Consider the following 27,565-nt stretch of genomic DNA (forward strand, 5'->3'; position numbering starts at 1 on the left):
GTAGAGAGACAAAGTAAGAGAAATCAGAATAGTTGAAAAGAAATAAAAATATGGAGTTGGAGAAAAACGAGAAAGAGAAAGAAAGGACAGAGTCATAGAGATGTACAGCACGGAAACAAACCCTTCGGTCCAACCTGTCCATGCTGACCAGATATCCCAACCCAGTCTAGTCCCACCTGCCAGCACCCAGCCCATATCCCTCCAAACCCTTCCTATTCATATACCCATCCAAATGCCTCTTAAATGTTGTAATTGTACCAGCCTGCACCACTTCCTCTGGCAGCTCATTCCATACACGTACCACCCTTTGCGTGAAAAGGTTGCCCCTTAGGTCTCTTTTATATCTTTCCCCTCTCACCCTAAACCAATGCCCTCTAGTTCTGGACTCCCCCACCCCAAGGAAAAGACTTTGCCTATTTACCTTATCCATGCACCTCATAATTTTGTAAATCTCTATAAGGTCACCCCTCAGCCTCCAACACTCCAGGGAAATCAGCCCCAGCCTGTTCAGCCTCTCCCTATAGCTCAAATCCTCCAACCTTGGCAACATCCTTGTAAATCCTTTCTGAACCCTTTCAAGTTTGACAACATCTTTCCGATAGGAAGACTAGAATTGGAAAAGGAAGCAAGTGAGGGAGAGAAAAACAGAGAGAGAAAAAGAGGTAGAGTGATATATATATATATATATATATATGTAAAATATAAAGGGAAAGAGAGAAAGAGAAAGGGAAAGTGAGAGAAAGAAAAAGAGAGAGATTGATATATAGGGAGAGAAAGAGAGATATAGAGAGGTATATACAGGGAAGAAGAGAGAGAGAGGGAGGTAGAGAGACAAAGTAAGAGAAATCAGTTAAAATGTTGGATGGAACCTTTGAACAGAAGAGGCCAATTACATCTCATCCTGTCCTTTTCTGTCAAAAGCTGACAAAACTCCAATGCATTTTCAATGTTCTCTGTTTTCATTTAATCTAAGCCGTGTGTGTGAGTGCTCTCTGCTTATTTTTCTTTCTAAAAAACTAACATAACTGGAAAGTCGGGCTCTTTCATAGTTGTTTACTGCTGGTCTTTGTGCTGTAATGAAACGGAGATGTGGATGGGGCTGTGGTGTACCAGATGGAAGCAACAGATTCTCATGGAAAGAATGACCCTGTTTCCTATTGTGCCCGGAGACCCAGCCTGAAACACTCGACAAGGATGTGCCAGATTTCAATCAGCAACATCATCTAACATGAGAAAATGGGAGGGAAGACTGCGGGAAGGGGTGGGAGGTTTGGCTGGGTGATGGGGCTCACGGTTGAAAAATATTTGCATGTGAATTCCTAGGCAGAGACTGAAGCCAAATTACTTCCCTGCCCAGTGCAGTCCTGCCTTCATTCCAGACGCCTTGACAGCGATCCCAAGGTATGAGGATTTTGGAAAGATCGCTCATGGAGTCAAGAGCTCTGTTAGGCTCACTCCCTCATTCCAATCCACCGAAAAAAAATACAGGCCACTCAATGGAGGACATAATTTTGAAGTAAAATCAGAAAAGACCTGGAAAATGTTACACTGTGAAGGAGCCGGTGTTGGACTGGGTTGGACAAGGTCAAAAATCACACCACACCAGGTTAGAGTCCAATGGGTTGATTTGAAAACACTAGCTTTCAGTACTAGCACCTGATGAAGGAGCAAGGCTCTGAAAGCTTGTGACTTCAAATAAACCTGCTGGACTATAACCTGGTGTCCTGTGATTTTTGATCCTGGAAAATGTTAACCTTACAGCTCCCCTCCTGAGATGTCCCCTTTCAGGTTACGGCCTCCATCAACTAAAGAGAAGGACTAGCTTGCATTCATGTAGCGCCTCTTGCAACATCAGGACATTTCAAAGCTCCTTGCAGCCAAAGAAGCATTTCTGAAGTGTGTTGATCACTGTTGGCAATGTGCACAGCAAGCCCCCCATAAGACAATGAAGAGCTAATCTGTTTTTACTGGTATGGGCTAAGGGATAAATATTGGTCAGGACATCAGGGTGACCCCATGATTCTGGTACAAAGTAATGGAAAGGGATCTTTTGCAACCAACTGAGAGGGCAGCGTGGGCTGAAATGCCCCAGCATGGTATTTTACCTGATTTGGCAATGCTTATGTTATCCCTTGTAATATAATAGACAGGCCATGGATAACATGGTACTGAAAGATAATATTCTAACAGGACTAGGCATAAGGTAAGTGCAGAAAGGATGTTTCTGATGACTGGGGAGCCCAGAACCAGGGTTCACAGTCTAAGGATACCGGGTTGGTCATTTAGGACTGAGTCGAGGAGAAATGTCTTCACCCAGAGAGTGGGGAGCCTGTGGAATTCTCTGTCCCAGAAGGAGGTTGAGGACAAACCACTGAATGTTTTCAAGAAGGAGTTGGATATTGTTCTTAGGGCTAAAGGGATGAAAGGATGTGGGGGAAAGCAGGAATGGGGGACTAAGTTGGATGGTCAGCCATGAGCATAATGAATAGGGGAGCAGGCTTGAAGGGCCAAATGGCCTACTCCTGCTTCTATTTTCTATTCTATGTTTCGAATCCAATAGATGTTTATTACTGTTATAAACAATTAGTACTTTCAAAGGTACATCAGTGTCTGGCCATCTCTTTTAAAGTTGCATTGACATACTGACCATGGCAGAACAGGGGTCTCAGTTTAATGGTTCATCTGATGGACTGCACCTTCGACAGTGCAGCACTCCTTTAGCGTTACACTGTGGAGCTTCAGTCAAGATTTTGTGGCGACTGGAACCGATGGGAACTTGGAACACATGGGGGTGAGAGAGCTATGGCCAACACACTCATTTAGGATTAATTGCTCCAAGCTTTGAGTTGTAAGTGTTTCGCAGTGAGGTCCCAAGTCTGTGCCGAGTTAAGGCAAAGTGTCAACAAAGGAATTCTATCACAGCTCCGTATAGTTCCTTTCCTCCCATACCACCATGAACTCAAGGATAAACCAGTAAAGGATCCCGCTGGAAGGCAGCAGTGGCTAGACAGTGACTCAGCCATAATGCCCCCACAGTCAAATAGCTTGCCAAAAAAAAAATCAGTCGCTTGAAATTGTTATTGGAATCCTGCTGCAACTAGGACTGGCCTTGGGTGAGGGAAGAGGAGGAGCAGCAGCATAAAATATACATAAATACTCAGGAATGACTCATTGACCATTTTCCCTCCCACTGGCCAAACCAACAGCGCCTGGTCACAGGATGCTCAGCGCTGCCACTCCCTGGCCATTTAGACCCACTACACCAGCTCACAGCCAAGACTGGAAATTCTTTCTGCCCTGAGCTCTCTCTCTCTCTTTCTCCCTCTCTCTCTCTCTCTCCCCCTTTTGAATTAATACTAGCAGCACACTTTAAAAACTTTGGATGTTCTCTGAATGGAGAAAATACAACCCTCCAGCTCAGAAAAAAAAAACAGATACCATCTTGATGTCTTTCAAGCCTTTGGAAAAACATTTTCGAAGTTAAGATCATTGAGACAGTTTTACACACCAATTGTAAGCTTAATTATGAAGAATCCATTGCAGTTGTAAACACATAGATATATAATATTGAAAAACATTATATAGAGATACTTATGCATTATCTGTCCACATGCGATAAACATACACAATCACCTGAATGTACAGGCACATTGATATACACATATATATACGTGTGTATAATATATATATGAGGATACATACCCCGACTCTCTCTGGGTAAACACCAGCCCGTAGGAATGAAGCTTTCCAACTATCCACCTCCTCCTGAGTCTCACAAGCCAGCTCCAGCTGTCTGTAATCCTTGTAAACATTCCTGCAGGGAAAGATGAAGTGGGATGGAGTGGGGGGGTGAATATAGAAAGTCACAGTTTGAGGGAGACTGTGAATATAACAAGGAGTTGGGATCAGAGGCTGCGCATATTGAGAGAGTCCTGCTTTTGTTCTTTGACTTCTAATACATTGAGCGATCCAGAATGCTGATCTGATAGGCAGGCAAGGTTTGAGAAAGGGGCTGCCAAAGAGAAAAAACGAGCAGCACTGATGGAAGTAAAGAGAGAGGAAGGTTTGTAGAGTCCCCACAGTGTGGAAGCAGGCCATTCAGCCAATCAAGCCCATACTGACCTTCTGAACAGCATCCCATCCAGACTCATCCCCTATTTCCCATGGCTAACCCACCTAGCCTGCACATCTCTGGACACTAAGGGCAATTTAGCACGGCCAATCCACCCCAACCTGCACATCTTTGGACTGTGGGAGGAAACCAGAGCACCAGGAGGAAACCCAGACAGACATGGGGAGAATTGTGCATACGCCACACAGCCTGTCACCCGAGGGTGGAATCGAACCTGGGTCCTAGGAGGAGGCAGTGCTAACTGCTGAGCCACCGTGCCATCCTAAGGAGCTACAGGATTCACATCAAATAAAGGCAGGGTCAGAAACCACGGGTCGTGCTGCTGCTCCTGGCACTAGCTGCCGAGGGCACTGGGGGTGAGTGTGACTGGAGTGGGATTACCCTCTCCTTAAAGCCATGGTGTCCAGTGATTCCGCACCCACCCAGCCCTGCAGGAAGGACTGATAGAGAGTCACTGAACCCGAAATACTGACTCTGTTTCTCTCTCTCATTGAATGCTGCCAGACTTGCTGAGTTTCTCCAGCAATTTCTGTTTCTGTTTCAGATCTGCAGCATCTGCTGTTCTTGGTTTTACATGACTGGAGAATTTGAAGGCGGAGCCTACAGTGAGTAAGGCCATTTGTTCCATGACACTGAAAAGGCACTTGCTTTTCCCTGCATTGGAAATGGACTGGGACCTAACTCAATTCAGCAGACCTGAAGGACTGGCTCTGCTTTAGCATAATGCAACCGAAGCAGTTCAACATAACCCACTAGGGCCCAGGACCACTGATCCAGAACCACGCACTTGGGTGGATCAGAGGTTGGAAGTGTCGCCAACAACGTTCGATCAGAGTTTATACTTACTAAAGAAGGCTGGAAGCTGAAATTTGAAAAATGGTGTCTGAGGGATCTACAGCACAGAAAAAGACCCTTCAGCCCATCATGTCTGCACCAGTCATATCCAACCACCTAACCATTCTAATCCCATTGGTCAGCACTTGAGCCATAATTATGTGTGCCTTGGCATCACAAGGTACGTCTAAAAACTTAAATGTTATCAGGGTTTCTGCCCCTCCCCCCCTCACAGGCAGAGGGTTCCACATTCCCACCACCCTCTGGATGAATTTTTTAAAATTCATTCATGGGATGGGGACGTCACTGTCTAAGCCAGCATTTATTACCCAGAGGGCAGTTAAAAGGCAACCACATCACTGTGGGGTCTGGAGTCACATATAGGCCAGATAGCAGTCTCCTTCCCTAAAGGGCATGAGTGAACCAGATGGGTCTCCCTCCCCCACAACAATCATCATTAGATTTGCCGTCACCATCAGACCCTTAATTCCACCACCTGCTGGAGCAGGATTTGAACCCAGGTCTGCAGGCACTACCTGGGTCTGTGGCCCAGCAGTAATTCCACTAGACCATCACCTCCTCCTCACAGACTCTGAACCTCCTGCCTCTTACCTTGAATCTACACTACCCTATCCCCCGCATCCCCACTCCTCCTCCATTACCCCCCCCCCGCCCAGTTAGTGATTCCTCTGTTGAAGGGAGAAAGGTGCCCTCTTATCTACCCTTTCATATTTTTGTACATCTCAGTCATGTCTCCCCCCCACCCCCGCCACACCCTTAATCCCATGTTAAAATTTAGCACTGTTTTGCACGGTGAGAGAGCCCAGTGCCTGCCTGCTGCATTGTTGCTGCTGCAACACAGCAATCAGACATTTCTTACTTGGTATTCTGGAATCACATTCCTCTTTACCCTGTGCAAATTTCCTGATGTCCCAGCTGGCACAGACCAGTGAACAATTCCAAACCTGTGTGGAGCACAGGCACTTGGTTCCTTCATTATGACCCTCAACCTTTAAACCCATTGTTAACCCCATCAGAGAAAGTGTGAAGGTTTGCTAGCACTTGCTATTCTCCTGGTTACATCACCAATGGATTTTAATTCGATAAAAGAAAGCAAATTAGTGGCCTCTCCAACTATTGCACACAACCTTCTGGGATTTATATGTCTCTGAATAATGGACCCCTCACCGTAAATGACCCTTTGATTAGATTCCCTACAGTATCGAAACAGGCCCTTCAGCCCAACAAGTCCACACCAACCCACCCAGGCCCATTCCCCTACATTTACTTCTGACCAACACACCTAACACTATGGGCAATGTAGCATGGCCAATTCACCTGCACATCCTTTGGACTGTGGGAGGAAACCAGAGCACCTGGAGGAAACCCACACAGACACAGGGAGAATGTGCAAACTCCACACAAAGTCGTTCAAGATGGGACTCAAACCCGGGTTCCTAGCACTGTGAGGCAGCAGTGCTAATCACTGAGCCACCATGCCACCCCATTTGTATCATCTTATACTCTTAACTATCATTCTCAGAGTGATGCCTGGTACTGATGCTTTCTGCAGCACGCTGTGAGCAATTTAAACCTTTACAGTATGTTTTCCAAAAGGTAGTTTGATGTCAGAGTTACTGATGTATAAGGAGAGGCAGGATAGGCTAGGATTTCTTTTTCCACTGGAGCATAGAATGTTAAGGGGTGACCTTGTAGAAGATTGGAAAATAATGCGGAGTAAAGGTCTGGTGAATAGCAGGTGGCTTCTCAGGTGGAGGGTTTCAAAACTAGGGGACATATTTTTAAAGCGAGATGAGAAAGATTTTAAAAAGACATGAGAGGCATTTTTTTTTTACACAGAGGGTGGTTCGTGTGTGGAATGAACGTCCAGAGGAAATGGTGGATACAATTACAGTTACAACGTTGAAAAGACATTTGGATAAGTACATAAATAGGAAAGGTTTGGAGGGATATAGGCTAAGCGCAGGCAGCTGGGACTAGTTTAGTTTGGGATTATGATTGATATGGGCTGGTTGGACCGAAGGGTCTGTTTCCGTGCTGTACAACTTCATGACTCGAAGTCAAAGCTGCCGGCATCTTAGGAAAGGTGCTCCCAAAGGGAAAAGCTTCCTCAGAATTATAACAGAGAGCAAAGGAGACTTAATTTTCTCATTACATTTTCATAATGCACTATATTACACAGGAGATTCCTGCCTGCAATAACTGAACAGTGTTATTTACCCTCTTGAAATAAGCAAACCCATCTGAATGGTGCAGACAGGAAATTAACATGGGAGCTGGCTTGCTGGGGCAGGAATTTCCACCAGTGAAGTTCTACCTAACTGCACCACGTGCTCTAGATACATAGAGTCATAGAGTCATAGAGATGTACAGCATGGAAACAGACCCTTCAGTTCAACCTGTCCATGCCAACCAGATATCTCAACCCAATCTAGTCCCACCTGACAGCACCCAGCCCATATCCCTCCAAACCCTTCCTATTCATATACCCATCCAAATGCCTCTTAAATGTTGCAACTGTACAGCCTCCACCACATCCTCTAGCAGCTCATTCCATACACATACCACCCTCTGCGTGAAAATGCTGCCCCTTAGGTCTCTTTTATATCTTTTTCCTCTCACCCTAACCTATGTTCTTGTCTCCCCCATCCCAGGGAAAAGACTTTGCCTATTTACCCCATCCATGTCCTCATAATTTTGTAAATCTCTATAAGGTCACCCCCCCAGCCTCCGAGGCTCCAGGGAAAACAGCCCCAGCCTGTTCAGCCTCTCCCTGTAGCTCAAATCCTCCAACCTTGGCAACATCCTTGTAAATCTTTTCTGAACCCTTTCAAGTTTCACAACATTCTTCTGATAGGAAGGAGACCAGAATTGCACGCAACATTCCAACATGACCTCCCAACTCCTGTACTCAATACTCTGACCAATAAAGGAAAGCATACCAAACACCTTCTTCACTATCCTATCTACCTGTGACTCCACTTTCAAAGAGCTATGAACCTGTACTCCAAGGTCTCTTTGTTCAGCAACACTCCCTCGGACATCTCTTTGAGCAGTCTCTTTAGGGCAGTTTTTAAGAACAGGATAACACCTGTATGAAATAGCACATTAAGACTGTATTCTGAGTGCGTTAAGGATTTGGGCAGAACCTCAGCGACGAGTTTCTCTCTGATATTACTTGAACGTCAGTCTTAGGGGTCTCCCTAAGCTGACGCTGATGTTTAACCTCGTCACCCTGGATTCCAAACGGCTTTCTGACAATCTCACACCCTGTGACAGCAAAAAGATTCCCTTACAAATCTTCCAAAGCTCTCCGCCTAGTCTCGCGAAGCCCCCTGCAAAATCACTCGCCTGGAAACGTCTGTGGTATAGCTTCATGCTCCAATTTGCCTCTTAACTTTAACAGGAAAGGTTGCACCTAACACCAGCACTGCCTCAATGGGTCGAATAGTCTTATCCTGTGCTGCAAATCCATCTACGAATCTATGATGAAATAAAACTAAACGGCACTGTAGTCATAGAATCATAGAGTCACACAACCCTTCGGTCTAACCAGTCCATGCCGAACATAATTCCAAACTAAACTAGTCCCAGCTGCCTGCTCCTGGCCCATATCCCTCCAAACCTTTCCTATTCATGTACTTATCCAAAGGTCTTTTAAACGAAGTAATTGTACCCGCCTTCACACCTCCTCTGGCAGATCATTCCACACGCGAACCACTCTTTGTGTAAAAAAGTTGCCCCCCGTGTCATTTTTAAATCTCCCACATCTCACCTTGACAATATGCCCCTTCATCTTGAAATCCTCCACCCTAGGGAAATGACGCCTGTCATTCACCTTATCTGTGCCTTTGATGATTTTATAAACCTCTATGCTCCAGTTAAAAAAGTCCCGGCCTGTCCAGCTGATCCTTATATCTCAAACCCTCCATTCCCAGCAACATCCTGGTAAATCTTTTCGGATTTAATCTCTCCGAAATCTTTCGGATTTATTGTTAATCTCTCCAGTTTAACAATATCCTTCTTATAACAGGGCGACCAGAACTGGACACAGTACTCCAGACCAGGCTTCACAAATGTCCAGTACAACTTCAACACGACTCCTAAACGCAAAAGTCTCAGCAAGTAGCATTTAGTGACATCCAAATATTGTTAAAGGGAGTCTTTCAGAAATTCAATAACTGAAAGATTCATAATCAGTGCCTACTTAGTTTGTACACATGATCTCTGAACTGCTTCGAAAGCCTGCAGGTACTAGTCAGACTGCCAACAGGGGTGAAGCTTAATATGCAATGGAAATGCTCATTATAAATAACCTCTTCTTTCATAGAATCCCTACAGTGTAGAAACAGGCCCTTCAGCCCAACAAGTCCACAATCACCCTCTGAAGAGTATCCCACCCAGACCCATTCCCTTACCCTATACTTGCCCCTGACTAATGCACTTAAGCTACATAGCCCTGACCACTATGGGCAACTCAACACAGCCAATTCTCCTAACCTGTTCATCTTCGGATTGTGGGGGGAAGCCAGAGCATCCCCACGCAGACATGGGGAGAACATGCAAACTCCACACAGACAGTCGCCTGAGGGTGGATTCGAACCCAGTTCCCTGGTGCAGTGATGCAGCAGTGCTGACCACTGAGCCACCGTGCTGCCGAATTACAAAACCTGCCTGTGAAAACCATCAGTTCTCCGGTTTGGATGGAGCATGCTCTTCCTCTTTCTACGGATCCCCCTATTTTCCTCTGAATCCTCCCCTCAACCAGATGATGGATGCGTTGGGCGTAGACTTTCACAAAGCTGTCAGCTGCCTGGCATTGCATTGGTTAACAGGCGGTGTCTGTCCCGCTGTTCGCTGACACTGAGGAGACTGGGACCAAGGACTACAGCATCTCCTCCATAGAGTGGATGGGCCAAGCCCATTGGAAGTCCTACCTGTCACTCAATCTGGGTCTCTCATATGGAAGGGTGCTCAATGTTTCCTCAGATTAGACATTGCCCATCTCATCTCCCTGCCACTGGCTGACGGAGTAACTAGAGTTTGAGACTACATACCTCTGCTCTGTGTTGAAGAGAGCGAAGATGTGCTTGCTTGACATGAATCCCTTCTCTATGTCACGTAACTTCAGGTTGTCAAGCGGCAGCATGTATTTCTTCTCTTTCTCCTGTAAGACATCAGCGGTGAGTAATTTAACATCTGACCTGGGCGAGCAAAAGGAGTCAAACAGGAAGGACTAATGCATTGCTGCCTGCAATGAACCCAAAACAGCAAATGAAAATCTTATCACAAGGCTATGTTGTTAAATGTGACAAATCCAGCTTATCAACTAGAAAGCAGGTAACTTCATAGGCCCCTGTATTTCCCTTGTTGAGAAATCTAGGTCCATAGTACTGACACCATCAAAGTGAAAAGATTAAGAGACGAACAAAATAAAAAGAGGAGAAAAAGGATGAATACAAAAAGATCCTTGCATTCATCTAACAGTGAGAGAAGGTTCACTCAACTCCAGGACGAAGGCCTTATCTAATGAAGGAAGGTTGAGCCTAATTCCATTGAATCCCTACAGTATGGATGCAGGCCATTTGAGCCCACCAAAGAACATCCCACCCCCAGACCCTCTCCCTGTAACTCCACATTTCTCACAGCCAATCCACCTAACCTGCACATTGTTGGACTGTGGGAGGAAACCCACACAGATGCAGGGAGAAGGTACAAACTCCACACAGACAGTCGCCCGAGGCTAGAATTGAACCTGGGTCCCTGACGCTGCGAGGCAGCTTTGCTAACCACTTGAACCACCGTACCCCCCCGCTGCCGCCGCCCCCCCCACCACAGTTTAGAAGAATGAGAGTTGACTGGACTGAAATATATAAGATCAACAGGAACTGGATATGGAGAATACCCAGAGGATATTGCTTCATGTTGGGGGATGTTATAACCATGGGGCATAGGTTAAGACTGAGGACTCCCTTTTACAACAGACATGAAGATAAGTTTTTTTCTCCCCTCACAGAGTCAGTGTTCCTCTTGTTTAAGGTAATGGTTCTGAAAGAGTCCATGTTGAAGATTGCATTATGCTCCACCCTATCTGATGATAACATGTAGTAAAGAATGAGGAATCCAGCTCAAGATCTTGATGGATTCAGTTATATCATCCCTGGTTTCCTGATAGTCTTAGTAACTAATTATAACAAACCAATGTAGACAATAGACAATAGGTGCAGGAGTAGGCCATTCTGCCCTTCGAGCCTGCACCACCATTCAATATGATCATGGCTGATCATCCTTAATCAGTATCCTGTTCCTGCCTTATCTCCATAACCCTTGATTCCACAATTCTTGAGAGCTCTATCCAACTCTTTCTTAAATGAATCCAGAAACTGGGCCACCACTGCCCTCTGGGGCAGAGCATTCCACACAGCCACCACTCTCTGGGTGAAGAAGTTTCTCCTCATCTCTGTCCTAAATGGCCTACCCCTTATTTTTAAGCTGTGTCCTCTGGTTCGGCACTCACCCATCAGCGGAAACATGTTTCCTGCCTCCAGAGTGTCCAATCCTTTAATAATCTCATATGTCTCAATCAGATCCCCTCTCAGTCTTCTAAACTCAAGGGTATACAAGCCCAGTTGCTCCAGTCTTTCAGTGTAAGGTAATTCAGCCATTCCAGGAATTGACCTCGTGAACCTACGCTGCACTCCCTCAATAGCCAGAATGTCTTTCCTCAAATTTGGAGACCAGAACTGCACACAGTACTCCAGGTGTGGTCTCACCAGGGCCCTGTACAGCTGCAGAAGAACCTCTTTGCTTCTATACTCAATCCCTCTTGTTATGAAGGCCAGCATGCTATGAGCCTTCTTCACTACCTGCTGTACCTGCATGCTTACCTTCATTGACTGGTGTACAAGAACACCCAAATCTCTCTGTACTGCCCCTTTACCTAAATTGATTCCATTTAGGTAGTAATCTGCCTTCCTGTTCTTGCCACCAAAGTGGATAACCATACATTTATCCACATGTAACTTGTATCTATTGCCATCATAGCAATAAACTACATCTTGTTATTTCGATAAGTGTCTCCTGTTGTTAATGGTCACTAGTGGTTTATCCTCTACCATTGAGGTAAAAACAATGACTGCAGATGCTGGAAACCAGATTCTGGATCAGTGGTGCTGGAAGAGCACAGCAATTCAGGCAGCATCCGAGGACAGGCAAAATCGACGTTTCGGGCAAAAGCCCTTCATCAGGAATAAAGCTTTATTCCTGATGAAGGGCTTTTGCCCGAAACGTCGATTTTGCCTGTCCTCGGATGCTGCCTGAATTGCTGTGCTCTTCCAGCACCACTGATCCACGATATCCTCTACCATTGTTAACCTAACAGACCCGTATGCCCAAGGTACCCTGGGAGGGATGGACAGGTCAAAGGGCAGTCCTTGTGGGCTTGGCTCTTGGGGTTGGCCAAAATGGCCATTAATACGTTCTGGCAATAGTCCAGGTGGGGTCACGTTGATCGAATATTGGCCCCACTTTTCACAGTTGTGTCCACACGCAGGAGTCCTGGAGAGGGGGCGTGCCATGCTCACCAGCACGATAGAGGTGTTTAGAGACAGGTAGACACCATGTCATCACCCTGGAGAATGTCATTTTGATTTGATAAGTGGCTTTTTATAACTCTCCATTAACCTTAATGATGTTTGTGTCACAGTGCTCCATAGGTTTAATCAGGTTTCAGGTTTACGTTAAAGGAGTGAAAGGTGGACTAGTCACCCCTGGCTTAGTGGGTGAGACAGTCCTTCACCGAACAGTCATGGATTCAAATCCCACTCCAGGGACTAGAACACCTATTCTGATTTGAGACTGTATGGAAGGTGAATGTGTCCTTAATCTTTAGGAAGTAAGTTGTGTGGTACAAAGTCATGTTTTCCTCTGAAAATGACATTTAATTTAATTTTGATATACTTCTTTGAATCTTTACTTTTTGCTTTTGTTATGGTGTCCCACTAGGACCTATCTAACTTGCATAAAATGATCATTTTACAAGAGTAGAAAGGAGGATTGGTGGTCGCACTGCAACTCAAGCATTAGTCAGTTGGGTTTGGTTCTGCAGTACATACAACTGAGTTACCTTCCCAGAGGCTCATGGAGCCCAGGTTTAAATTTAAATTTATTGAAGATTGAGTCAAATCAATTATTGATTGACAAGGAGTCAAGGAGCATGGGGTATAGGAAGGAAACCAGAGCTGAGAACACACCAGATCAACTCCATCCTTGCAGGCTTAAATGGCCAAATGACCTACATGCGATCCTAAACAGAATCCATAAAGTGCAAAAGAGGCCATTTGGCCCATCAAGACCACACTTACCCTCCAAAGATTATCCCACCCAGACACTCTACCCCCATATCTCCAAAGCCAGAACATCAAGGGCAATTTAGCATGGCTAATCCACGTAACCTGCTTATCGTCAGACTGTGGGAAGAAACCCACACAGAATATGCAAACACCACGCAGACAGTCCCGTGAGGGTGGAATCAAACCCAGGTTGGTCATGCTGTGAGGCAGCCATGCTAACCACTGAACCACTGTGTTGCCCACCCAATGGCCGTGTTTCCAAGACATCCCGGATTGCTCCGTGGCTGAATACATGTTAATAAGTTGTTAATCACTGCAAACAGGATAGTTAAAATTGTGCACAGCAAGCCTTCAGAAACAACAATGGACAAATAACAATTAATCCACATTCAGTCGTATTGGTTGAGGGGATATTTTAACCAGGAATCTGAGTGATCTTTGTTGCTGGTCCACAAACAGCAAGGGAGCTTTTAGACTCAACAAAGGCAGCAGTCTAGTCTGAAAGGCAGTTCTTCCCTCAGTGCTATGGCTGCACTGTCACAGATTGACATGCTCAAGTCTCTGGGCTAGGGGGACAGGCCTATGACTTCTTGACTCAGGATTGAGGACCCGTGGTACTGATGGACAACCACTGATGTCGCACAACACTGAGGTAGATTATGAAGCAGAATTGAGGTTTGGGCTAAGAAAAGCTTGTAGAGTGGGGGGGGAGGGGGGGGGGGGTGAAGTGGAAGACAAGACATTGCACAATTTTGAGGCCCTCAGTTTAAGAATTCAATTGCGACACAACACCACATTTTAAAAACCAAAGCAGAAATGCCTTCTGTAGCCAAGGGAATCATGTGAGGAAACAATATCTCCAGCAAACACTTACTAAAAACATATTCACACACAAAACATGTCTTATTTCTTTCTCACCCTCTGGTCTGGGTACTCTTCTAAGTGACTCAACGGTGAAGTAAACTTTCATTGCAAAATCTCTCCAGGGTCAGGGTGTTCTCCCTAAGGGCTTGAAGATGCTCAAATGGAAAGGATTTTCTGATGTTTATAAGCTGTCCTCTCCAGATGGATTTGATTCAGAAATTAAGTCCACCCATTGCTGAATCGTATTGTGGGAGAGATTAAACCAATGATTTCGGGCGCAGAGACGTTCTCTGACCTAGGGCCCAGGATAAGGCCCAATCTCCTCTGGAAAATGCAGGTCAAAAGAAGTGGAGTCTTCAGGCAGGCAACAGGACCCACTTATTGAGATTAATTAGTGCCTCAAGAGGCAGGAAGGGCAATTGGAAATACAATGGGGGACCTTAAGAAACAGGAGAAGAAATAGGCCATTCAGCCCAACTGAATCTGCTCTACCATTCGGTGAGATCAGATTATATTACAGTGTGGAAACAGGCCCTTCGGCCCAACAAGTCCACACCGACCCGCCGAAGCGCAACCCACCCATACCCCTACATTTACCCCTTACCTAACACTACGGGCAATTTAACATGGTCAATTCACCTGACCTGCACATCTTTGGATTGTGGGAGGAAACCGGAGCACCCAGAGGGAACCCACGCAGACATGGGGAGAATGTGCAAACTCCACACAGTGGAGGGAATTGAACCCAGGTCTCAGGCGCTGTGAGGCAGCAGTGCTAACCACTGGGCCACCGTGCCGCCCCGTGGCTGAATGCCACTTCCCTGCCCTTTCCCCATAACCCCTTCCTGATTCCCTTACTGTTAAACATCTGTCTGTCTCAATCTTGAATATACTTGACAACCCAGCCTCGACAGCCCTCTGTGGTAAAGAATTCCACAGATTAACTATCCTCTGAGAGAAGAAATTCCTCCTCATTACCTTCTTAAATGGGTAGCCCCTCACTGTGAGTTTAGGATTGAGCCCTGGTCTCACCCGCAAGGGGAAGAGACCTCTCTGAATCTAAAATGTGGAATGCAGGGAATTTGGTCAAAGGGCTGAAGGGTGAGGGGCAAGGTCAGTACAAGCAACCACCCCCACCCCCCCCACTCCCTCCACACCCCCACACTGCTGATGGCACTCGCAGGTGAGTGGCAAGTTTAAATGTTCAGCCTTTGTTGATGTTGAGGGAAGCAGATGGATGAGAGCATGATGGAGTGAGTGAGTCAGTGGATAGGGAGGTGGTGTGAGGGAGGTAGGTCACATGGATGTGAAACGTGAGTAAAGTGGGTAAGATGGATGAGATCATCAGTTGGTGGGCTAAGGGGAGTGGGGGAGTGGTTGGAGGAGTGCGACAGTCATATTGGGGTGGTCAGGTGATCAGAAAGTAGTCACATCGAGTTGGGGGTAGGCATCACATCATGTTGGTTCTGGAGCTACCTAGGAGTTTCTTTCCACACAAACCTTCCTGGCTAACTATTAGTACATCTGAACAGTCTAAAGTCTCTGACTCTAACAGAGAGGGCCCTGTGGTCAGGTGAGGAACTCTTTGTGAGTTGAAACTTCCTGAGCGATCCTCATGTGGGTCAGTGCCTCAGGTCATCTCCAAGATCCCCCACATGCATCGCTGGCTGTACCTGCAGTCTCCAACAATCCAGGTTCTGGAAGATCCAACTCATGTTCTCCGGGACCTGGAGTCCTGGCCTAGGACTTGCTCATTCCACAAACATGAGAAATGAGCACCGCTTCCCTAGCCTGGTTGATGGTGAGCTCCATCGTTGAATTGGCTGTTGGTATTTAGACGAGCCACCAAAATCTTGACATAGTGCAGAAAGTGCCAACTGAAGAGGAGGGAGCACTAAAACACTAAATCTCCCCCGAAAGGCTGTGGGTTCATTAGATCCCCTACAGTGCGGAAACAGGCCCTTCAGCCCAACCAGTCCACACTGACCCTCCGAAGAGTAACCCACCCAGACCCATTTCCTTCTGACTAATGCACCTAACGCTATGTGCAACTTAACATGGCTAATTCACCTGACCTGCACATCTTTGGACTGTGGGAGGAAACCGGAGCACATCCATGCAGACACGGGGAGAATGTACAAACTCCACACAGACAGTCACCCGAGACTGGAATTGAACCTGGGACCCTAGTGCTGTGAGGCAGCAGTGCTAACCACTGAGCCACCGTGCCACCCCGCTTCTGATACACTATTGTCTTATCCAGGGTGACAGCCCGAGGTCGTGCATTCCTGTTGGAAGTGTTGTCTTTGGAATGAGAAATCAAGCTGAGGCTCATGTGCAACCAGAATTACCCTCTCCCAAAATCTTTTGTTCTTGGTCTCTGGGTCAATATTCTTCCCTTAACCAACATGGGGTGCATAAGCTGGTTGAGACGGCATATGGGATTCTTGCCTTTATCAGTCAAGGCACTGAACACAAGAGCAAGAAGGTTAACCATCTTAACATTGGTTAAACCGTGGCTGGAGTACTGTGTGCAGTTCTGGTCTCCACACTGTAGGAGGGATGTGGATGCACTGGAGAGGGCATTAGAGGAGATTGACCAGGGTATGGCCTGGAGTGATTCAGCTACAAAGACAGACTAGATAGGCTGGGGTTGTTTTCCTTAGAGTGGAAAGGCTGAGGAGAGTTCTGATTGAGGTGCACAAAGTTCAGAGTGACATAAACAGGATAGATAAAATCAAACATTGTTTTCCCCCCAAGTAGTGGGGTCAGTAACCAGGGGCACAGGTTATAGGTCAAGAGCATGAGGTTTGCAGAGGATTTGTGGACAATATCTTCCCCCCAGAGGATGGTGGGAATCTAGAACTCAGAACCCTAACCCTACGGTGGGTGGAAGAAGCAGGAACTCTTAGGGTATTGTGAAACTGGAGAGAGTGCAGAAAAGATTTACAAGGATGTTGTCAGGATTGGAGGATTTGGGATATAGGGAGAGGTTGAATAGGCTGGGACTGTTTTCCCTGGAGCATCAGAGGGAGGAGTGACCTTATAGAGGCTTATAAAATCATGAGGGGCATGACTGGGGTAAATAGACAAGGTATTTTCCCAAGGGTGGGGGGGGGGTCCTAAACTAGAGAGCATAGGCTTAAGGTGAGGGGAAATGATTTGAAAGGAACGTAAGGGGCAACTTTTTCACACAGAGGGTGGCGTGTGTATGGAATGAGCTGCCAGAGGAGATGATGGAGGTTGGTACAATTACAAGATTTAAAAGGCATCTGGATGGATATATGAACAGGAAGAGGTTAGAGGGATATGGGTCAAATGCTGGCAAACGGGACTAGATGTATTTAGGATATCTGGTTGGACTGATAGGTCTGTTTCTGGGCTGTACAGCTCTATGACTCTGTCTCGAAGCATTTGAAATTTCATTTAAAAGAAACCAAAGAGCTGCTAATGATGGAAATCGGAAACAAAAACAAAAACCAAAATTGCTGGAAAGACTCAGCACGTCTGGCAGCATCTGTGGAGAGAGAAAGCAGAGTTAACGTGTTGGACCCAGTGACCCTTCTTCAGAACTGTCAGTAGCTGGGAAAAAGGTTGGACTGTATGCTGAGGGTGAGGTGGGAGAGGGGGAGGATTAAACAATCAGGTGGAGATGGACAGACTGGAAATAGTTGGTCAAGGAATAGGGGTAGAAAGTCAGAAAGGGGAATCAATAGTTGCTAATGGGGACCATTGGGACAATGGGAATTTTCACAGATTACAAGGCTATCGGTCAAGTAAACAGAATTAGGCCAGATGGCGGCTTGATGACATGATGGGCCAAAGGGCCTCTGTCCATATTATAAAAATTCTACAACTCTGTCATGAAGTCAGAGCTGGTCATTATCACACTGCTCTTTGTGGGGAGAAAGTGACCACAGGCTCGACACTGATCGATTCTCCTCCTCGGATGCTGCCTGACCTCGTGTGTTTTTCCAGCCCCACACTCTCTGCTCTTTGTGGGGACCAGCCAATTAAATGCTGCGCTTCCCACAGGACGACATTGGCTTATTGTCTGTAAATCACTTCGAGCCATTGCAAAAGGCACTGTAACCAATGCAAGAAAAGATGGGGGAAGGCAGTCGTTGAAGTGGAAATGGTCTCTCGGCCTATAATTCATTCTGAGAAAGCTGCAGAGTGTGTATGACTGCATCAGACTGCCAAACCAATGTACTCTTAACTGCAGGGGTACAAAAGTTTAAAATTTCCTTCCCTCTCGCCAAGAGGCACACCCTGCACAGACTCTATGAGCAGAGGAATAAAGTTCAGGAGTGACAGGAAGATGACGTATAGCTTAGATTCAACCAGGCTTTCTGATCTAATTCATGCCAGTCTCAAACAAAGTAATTTTAAAGACGTATAATATGTGTATTAAAGGCACCACTGAGGTTTAGTCTGGAGGTAAAGCAACTCTTTAGCGACATTGAGAATTCCAATTTCCTTCAAAGATTCTGCCTAATATTAGTACCATCTGTTGCTAACAATCCCTAACTTACTGAACTGTCCGCACTGTTTCATTATCAGAACTGCTGATTCCACTAAAACAAAATATTTCCAGCTGCACGATTTTAAGCCACACACTCGAACAAACTGTAAATGTGGCCTTTGCTCTTTCAATCTGTGCTTTGATCCCAGTTTCTGCAGCTTCCATTGTCAGTGGGACATCTCAGTCAGACGTCAGTGAGGGTTATTTCCCAGCCTGACCGCACTTGGAAGGCCACGCTGCGAGAGGAGAAGTGCACGGCCCAAGTCCCCCGAGGAGATTAATGGAAGGCTTTGTGCTGGGGTCCCTCGCTATGTCCACACTGTCAACACCCAGATATATCTCCACTTATAAATGGGGGCCCCAGTTTGGAAACACACATGTGCCTAAGGATGTTACCTGTCAGTACAAGGTAAGGGGATACATGATGAACAGTAGGAACCAGGGAAGTACCGAGGATCAGAGGGACATTGCTGCACATATACATGGGACCCTTAAGGTACCAAGATAGTTAGATAGCATGGTTAACAAGATGTATGTGATACTTGTCTTTATTAGCTGAGTAAAAAAATCACGCAACACCAGGTTATAGTCCAACAGGTTTATTTGGAAGCACTAGCTTTCGGAGCGCTGCTCCTTTGTCAGGTAGCTAGTGAACGTGAGGGTAGTACTAGCTTCCTGATGAAGGAGTGGCGCTCTGAAAGCTACTGCTTCCAAATAAACCTGTTGGACTATAACCTGGTGTTGCGTGATTTTTGACTTTGCCCACCCCAGCCCAACACCAGCACCTCGAAATCTTTATTAGCTGAGGCAGAGAGTTTAAGAGCAGGGAGGTTATGCTAGAACTGTGTAAGACATTGGTCGGGCCACAGCGAATGTATTATGGACAGTCCTGGAATCCAAATTGTAGGAGGGATACATTTGCACCAGAGAAGATGCAGAGGAGATTTACCAGGATGTTGCCTGGGCTGGAGATTTTAGTTATGAGGAGAGATTGGACAGACTGGTGTTGTTCTTCTTAGAGCAGAGGAGATTGAGAGAGGACCTGCTGGAGTTGTCTGAAATCACAAAGAGCATAGATAGGGTGGACAGGAACAAACCCTTGATGGTGGGATCAAAGACCAAGGGGCATAGACTTAAGGGAAGGGGCAGGAGGTTTAGAGGGAACGTGAGGAATTTTTATTTTCCCAGCAGCCTCTGGGACTCACTGCCTGTAAGGGTGATAGAAACAGAAACCCTCATGACATTGAAGAAGTATTTAGATGAGCACTTGCAGAACCAAGGCAGACCAAGGCTGCGGGCCAATTGCTGGGAAATGGTATTAGAATAGTTAGGTGGCTGTTTTTGACTGCTGCAGACACGATGGGCCAAACAGGCTTTATCTGAGCTGAAAACCCAAGCCTCCATGACTCAACCGCCCCAGAATTAGCAAACAAGACGATATCCCAAATAACAGACCAAAGAAGATCACTCCCACTCTCTTGAGCCAAATGCACCATTCAGCAATTTCATGCTAATCTCGTACCCGACCTCTGCTTTTCTCCCCATATCCCATGATTACCTCAGTGTCCAACAAGACACCATCTTAGATATTCTCAGAAACTGGGCATCCACAGTTCTCCAGGGTAGAAAACTCACACAACTATTTTGAGAGTTGCAATTCCTCCTCATTTCAGCCCTAAACAGCTGATCTCTTATCCTGAAACTATGACCTCTGATTCCCTAGCCTGTGGAAACAAAGTCTAAAAAATCCTTGGAATTTTTTAAATGTCAATGAAATCAGCTTTCATGCTTCTAAAGCCAGAGAACATAGGCCCATTCCACTAATGTTGTTAAGCACATCAGGAGACTATACAAGTTTCCTTGCCCTACTCCATATCTGTGATCTGTGTCCCTATCCATGTAAACTTGTAACAATGTAATTGCACCTTCTCGTCAGTGGAGGCACTATATTCCCTCCCTTTGGCAGCAACACAGAAGGGTGTCATATGTTTACATAAGCTGCTTCCTTTACAAATGCTGTCACAGGAGTTAATGATATTAACATCAAACAGTGTGAGAATGTATGATCTTAAGCCAGAAATTACATGATTTCTGGGGACCCAATTGTTGGTTGCTCTTTCTCTCCTTCTCATTCTCTCTTTCTCTCTCCTCCTCACCTAAAGCCTACATTTGGGTTGGAGTAGAAAAATTACCATTACACCTTGCTTCTGCCCCCTGTCTGGTCTCACAGAGAACAAGCTCAGGTTAAGCTGCAGGCCTATCTGTGCCACACTCACACCATCGAGAAGATGGTCTATGTGTTCCAGTTTCCATTCACTTCAAATCCCTTGTATCCAGCAGAGAGAGAAGACAGTGTTCTTCCTACCAGTCTCAGCTGGATTTAATGTATGGCCTCAGAAATTGAAGGAACAACGTGCTCACCCCACAGATAGAGAAAGTATAGGTCGTTCTGCTATAACACGCGTTTCGCTGTAACATGATTGACAAATTGGGAACACTGTCTCTACAGTGCCAACTTTTAAACATGTGTTGGCTATAACATGATTACATCAACAACACTTTAAGCGCTCTTTCTAAAGTGCATAACGTGGGGTTGCATATGAATGCACCCATCGCATTATAGAACTGACCATACTCTGAATGAGAGAGGGTATACGAGTTTGTCGGAATTCAAGTGTGAGAGTGCAGGGGCAAGAGAGAGAGAGAGAGAGAGAGAGAGTGATGGCATGAGAGGGAGAGCAGATGAAACAGAGAGTAGGCAGGAGAGAGCACAGGGGGGGCTGTGTGTGTGTGTGAGAGAGAGAGAGAGAGGGCACAAGAGAGAGCTGTTGGAGGAGTCAGTGACAGAGCAGGTACGAGAGACAGAGAAAAAGGGCTCAAGAGAGAGCCAGCAGATGAGTTTGAGAGAGAAAATATAGATATAATTAAGAGAGAGGGAAAGAAACGGAATGATCCCATTTGGTAACTGAAATAATTGAAACAAACAAACAGCAGTGAGATTGGGTCCCATTAATGTCAGGGGAAAAACAAATTTCTCATCAGGTCAAAACTGGAGATGAACAGCAAGTAAGATCTAAAAGAAGGCAAGGATAGAATCATTGAATCTCAACAGTGCGGAAGCAGGTCATTCGGCCCATCGGGTCCTCACTGACCCTCTAAAGAGTAGACCCACGCCACCCACACCCCCCCCCCCCCCCAATCCTCCGACCCTATCCCTGTAAGCCTGCATTTCCTATGGCTAACCCACCTAGCCTGCACATCCCTAGACACTATGGGCAATTTAGCACGATGAATCCACCAGACCTGCACATCTTTGGACAACCCACTCTGTACGGACAGACTGAGGGGCGGGGAGAGAACAGGCTGGGGGAAGAGGAAGAGAGAGAAAGGGGCAAGAATTGGGAAAGAAAAATCCAAGAAATAAACTGAATCAGCAAAAAAAAAGCCCAGAATGTGAAATACTTCTTGGTTTTGTTCAGGATTTTAATGTCTATATTATAAAGAAAAAAAATCTAATTAGCAGCAATTACAATCAGTAATGCTATAGCTAGGGACCCCAATCGATTAAGTGCAGCAGGATTCATATTGAAATAATTGGAGGGTTCTATAACACAATGAAGAGGCTGCAAATTCTCTACATCTTCAGGCTGTGTGGCTGGTCTGATCTCGATGCACATTCTGTGAATTAAGTTGAACAGTTTCAGAACCTGACCATCTCCAGCAGCTGAAAAGCAAATTGTATTTCTTCATCCTTTCATGATTCGGAGATGCCGGGTGTTGGACTGGGGTGTACGAAGTTAAAAATCACACAACAGCGTCGCTCCGAAAGCTAGTGTGCTTCCAATTAAACCTGTTGGACTATAACCTGGTGTTGTGTGATTTTTAACTTTGTTCATCCTTTCAGTAATTTATGTCCCGTGTATTTGCAAGCCTGGTGAATCTGCAAGGATCCCGCACTGCAGAACTGGCACTCACTGTGGGCAATCATAAAATGGTGCAGCACTGAGGGAGACCCTTCAGTCTGCTGTGTCTCTGCCAGCTAATTGAAAGAGTTCCCCAATTTGTCCCAGTCCATAAGACATAGGAGCAGAAGTTGGCCACTCAGGCCAACTGCTATTCAACATGATCATGGCTGGTCTGACAATCCTCAATTCCACTTTCTTGCCTTTTCCCCACAACTCTCCACCCCCCTTACTGATTAAGAATCTGTCTATCTCAGCCTTGAACATAATTAACAACCCAGCCTCCATGGCGCTCTGCAGTAAAGAATTCCACAGATTCACTTCCCTCTGAGAGAAGACGTTCATCCTCATCTCTGTTCTGCTCTCCCCAAAATGCTCGCCCAATTTATCTTGTCCCAGTACTCATCCAATTGCAAAGCTCCAAATGAATCTGCTTTCATGACCTGTTCAGGCAATTCAACAACTCACTGGCTAAGGGAAACATTGCCTCATGCCACGTCTGATACTTTGAACCCAGCTCCTTAAATCTGTGTCACACTGGTTACCAAGCCTTCCACTAGAAACAGTTTCTCCATTATCTTGCCACCAAATAATTAATTGTTTATTTCATGTTCTGAAAATCGCCTTTAAAGGAATTTCAAATGGGGCAATTTTCATTGACCTCATTGGTAGCATTGGGTACAGTCTGGTACCAACAAAACCAAAAGCTGGGTTACCAACGATATTGCTATCACATACTCAATTGCAGAATACTACATCTTAATATGCTACCCAACGGTCCTCACCAAACTTATAGATGTGCAACTCAACTCATCCATCTGCATGAGGACCAGTTTGTCTGAACACCTTCAATTCCCCTGGCTCTGAGGACTGAGCCACATTTGCCCCTTTCTAACCCTCCATGTCAGGAGGGTATTTGAAAGCGACAGGAGAAGACCTACACCAACCCTCAGCCTCCCTCTATTCAATCACCTCCTGAACCCATTCTGAGCACACATGTCCTTGTGTGAAAACCATTGTGCCAAGGAGTAACTGCCCAATGACAAGAGGAAGTGGTGACCGTCTCAACTGGAGACAACTGTCCACTTGGCTTTGATCTCACCCAATGATGTTGGTGAGACCACTTGATTAGATTCCCTGCAGTGTGGAAACAGGCCCTTCGGCCCAACAAATCCACACCGACACATCCATTCCCCCTCTGACTAACATTATGGGCAATTTATCATGACCAATTCACCTACCCTATATTTACGCCTGATTAATGCATCTAACCTACACATCCCTGAACACTACGGGGCGGCACGGTGGCACAGTGGTTAGCACTGTTGCCTCACAGCGCCAAAGACCCGGGTTCAATTCCCGCCTCAGGCGACTGACTGTGTGGAGTTTGCAGGTTCTCCCCGTGTCTGCGTGGGTTTCCTCCGGGTGCTCCGGTTTCCTCCCACAGTCCAAAGATGTGCAGGTCAGGTGAATTGGCCATGCTAAATTGCCCGTAGTGTTAGGTAAGGGGTAAATGTAGGGGTATGGGTGGGTTGTGCTTCGGCGGGTCGGTGTGGACTTGTTGGGCCGAAGGGCCTGTTTCCACACTGTAAGTAATCTAATCTAATTTAGCATGGCCAATTCACCTGACCTGCACATCTTTGGACTGTGGGAGGAAACCAGAGCACCCGGAGGAAACGCACACAGACACGGACAAAATGTGCAAACTCCACACAGACAGCCACCCAAGGCTGGAATCAAACCTGGGACCCTGGTGCTGTGAGGCAGCAGTGCTAACCACTGGAGCTAACCAATGCCACACATTCTGGAGCGCTCTGTCCAGTTATCATTCTGGATAAGTAAATGGCTCTAACCAGTGTGCCCAGTCAATGGTCCTTTCGCCTTAAGACTAAAGTCCCCCCGGGAAGTATTCACTCCATTAACAACACTCGTAAAAACACACACACAAACACACTCATATACACACACGTAGACACACACACGCAAACACACTCATATACACACGAACACACACATGCAGGCACACACACAAACACATATGTACACACACAAACACATGTACACACACACACGCAAACACATTCATATACACACGAACACACACGCAGGCACACACACTCATATACAAACACATGCACACACGCTCAAACACATTCATATACACACAAACACGCGTCCACACACATACACATTTTCTCACAAACACACGTACACACACACACATTCTCTCACACAAACACACACATTCTCTCACACAAACACACACACACACATTCTCTCACACAAACACACACACACACACACATTCACACACACACACACACACATTCTCTCACACAAACACACACACATTCTCTCACACACATTTCCCCTCCAAATAAAGAGGAGAACTGCGCCCATGGAACCATGCCTTCAAGAAAAAGGAAAGAAATATACGGATCGACAAAAATGGACCATCACAAGTTTCTTTCTGAACAGCTGTAACAACAAGCTTCGCCTACAAGAGAAGTTCATTTAAACTGTTGTCACTTTGCCATCGCAATCCTGAGCTCTCGATGCACATTTCTCTAACTGATCATCTTCCAAGGCCGGGCACAGCACACCAGGTAAATTTGTTCAATGGAGGAAAAGACCCTAATTTGAAAAAAAACTCATACAGGAAAACAGTTAACCTATTTTACAGAACTCTGCACGTGCTCTGTCTCTCTCGCTGTCAGTTTGATTTCCTCTGTCTCTAATCCTAGTCAAGACTGACCTTGACATAACTGAAGCCGAAGTGCTACTTCTGGGGCCCACTGGAGATTTATGGAAGAGCTGCTGGGTTTTTTTTTATTTTCCTGTCTCTCTCTCTCCCCTCAATTCAGGAAACGAAGTGAACTGGGGCCATAAAGGAAACATATTATGTGGAAACTCTCTCACTTTCTTCATTGAGATGACAGCAACAAGTCCACAGGAGACAGGGTAAAGGGCCAAACTATACACAAAGAGGTCCAAACTGGGTCAGGAGTTCATCCCTGCTCCCTCAGTAACGCTCAGAGACATTGCTCCTTGATTCCACATAAAGTGTTTGACCAGAGATTTAAAAAACACAGACTGCAGGAACGACAGATGAAGAAGGGGCAGACAATAATGGCAAACGACAGAAAGCTAACCCTTTTTCTTCATTGCAGTGTTCCTTACTTGAATCAATCATTTTGTTTTTGAAGGGTGCCTGGTTATTTGTGATTTTTATTACGTTTCCCCTGCAATAGCCACTGTTGGACTGACAGAGAGATGGGCTGTGTGCAAGGTTCTGTAAAATACGTTAACTGCTTCCTGTGGGGGGGTTTTTTTTTTCCCTCTGTGATCCAGTTTCTTCCTCCATCCACCAAATTCCTTTTCGTTCCTTTACAAGATCCAGATGCAATTCTTGAGCACAGTCAGTAGGAAAAAATGGTATCATGAACACAAGATGCTACCAAAAGGTGGCAAGGTTGAGTGCTACTTGAAAGGGAGTTTCTTGGCATTTAGGAAAGGTCAGTGCTGACAATTTATACTTGGAGGAGAAACATGATATTTTCAAGCACCCACAAAAACACAGAGAGAGAGACTAACAAATAAGAAGGTAGGCCGGGAGCTCTTTCCTCATTCTAATTTGATGGATTTATGGATTTCCCTGAATCCTGTCTGCCAATGATATTTCATGGCTCCTTTTAGCCCTCCTTACCTTTGGCTTAAGTTCTTTCTTTGCATTCTTCAAGGGCTCTGCCCATCTTCAGTTTTCTAAACCTTATAAATGCCTCCTTTTTCACTTAACTTGTCATCCAAGGTTCCTGAATTTTCCCATCCGTATCCTTCACTTTCACGGGAACACTTTGGTCCTGAACTCTAATCCACTGGCCTTTAAAAGATTCCCACATGCCAGGTGTGGATTTATCCTCAAACAATTGCCCCCTCCCCCCATCTACATTCCCCAATTCCTGCCTAATACTGTTTTAGTTAGCCTTCTTCCAATTTAGTACCTTTACCCAAGACTACTCTAATCCTAGTCTAGAAGTAACTTAGAGAATTATGGTCACTGTTCCTGAAATGCTCCCCCACTGAAACTTTGATCACCTGTCTGGGTTCATTCCCCAGGGCCAGGTCTAATCTAAACTATTCCCAGCTGAAATAGTTACATATTGTTCCATAGAAGCACCTTACAATCCCACTCCCCAAACCCCCCTGATCCAAGACCATGGCATGAAGCAGTCCCAGTCAATTTGGAGAAAATCATGAGGGGCATGGATAGGGTAAATTGACAGGGTCTTTTCCCTGGGATAGGAGAGTCCAGAACTGGAGGGCATAGGTTTGGGGTGAGAGGGGAAAGATTTAAAAGGGACCTAAGGGGTAACTTTTTCATGCAGAGGGTTGTGCGTGTATGGAATGGCTGACAGAGGAAGTGGTGGAGGCTGGTACAATTACAGCATTTAAGAGGCATCTGCTTGGGTATATAAATAGAAAGGGTTTAGAGGGATATGGGCCAAGTGCTGGGAAATGAGACGAGATTAGCTTAGGATAACTGGTCGGCATGGACGGGTTGGACTGAAGGGTCTGTTTCCGTGCTGTACATCTCTATGACTCTATGCCTCAAAGTTAAAATCACCTACCACTACAACTCTATTGTTTTTACAGTTTTTCATAATTTGTTCGCATAGCCATTCCTCTAACACCCCGAAGGCTATTGGGAGGCCTGTAGTACAATCCCATTGTAGTGATTGCACTCTTCCTGTTCCTGAGCTCTACCCAAATGGCCTTGCTGGATGAGCCTCCAAGGTGTCCTCCCTCAGTACAGCTGTGATATTCCCCTTATCAATAACACAACTCCCCCAACTCTTTTCCATCCCTATCTATCTCA

At 45.8% G+C, this 27,565-nt stretch overlaps 1 protein-coding gene across 12 annotated transcripts in view; it reads right to left on the reverse strand.

Annotated features, from left to right (window-relative positions):
• The window catches only part of LOC122564941 (dynamin-1), a 251,392-nt gene that overhangs the window by 47,701 nt on the left and 176,126 nt on the right, over positions 1-27,565 (reverse strand). For all 12 annotated transcript variants that reach the window (XR_015760697.1, XM_087998277.1, XM_087998280.1 and 9 more), the window contains 2 exons: positions 10,045-10,154; positions 3,703-3,814 (listed from right to left, as the gene is read on the reverse strand). Coding sequence is in view for 11 of the 12 variants with exons in the window: in XM_087998277.1 (XP_087854403.1) it covers positions 3,703-3,814; positions 10,045-10,154 (222 nt within the window). In the remaining variant the exon portion in view is untranslated. The remainder of the gene's footprint in view (positions 1-3,702; positions 3,815-10,044; positions 10,155-27,565) is intronic.

Source organism: Chiloscyllium plagiosum, unplaced genomic scaffold (genome assembly GCF_037043375.1).
Source record: "Chiloscyllium plagiosum isolate Xiang-an unplaced genomic scaffold, Cpla_swu_hap1 HiC_scaffold_21, whole genome shotgun sequence".
NCBI classification, from domain to species: domain Eukaryota; kingdom Metazoa; phylum Chordata; class Chondrichthyes; order Orectolobiformes; family Hemiscylliidae; genus Chiloscyllium; species Chiloscyllium plagiosum.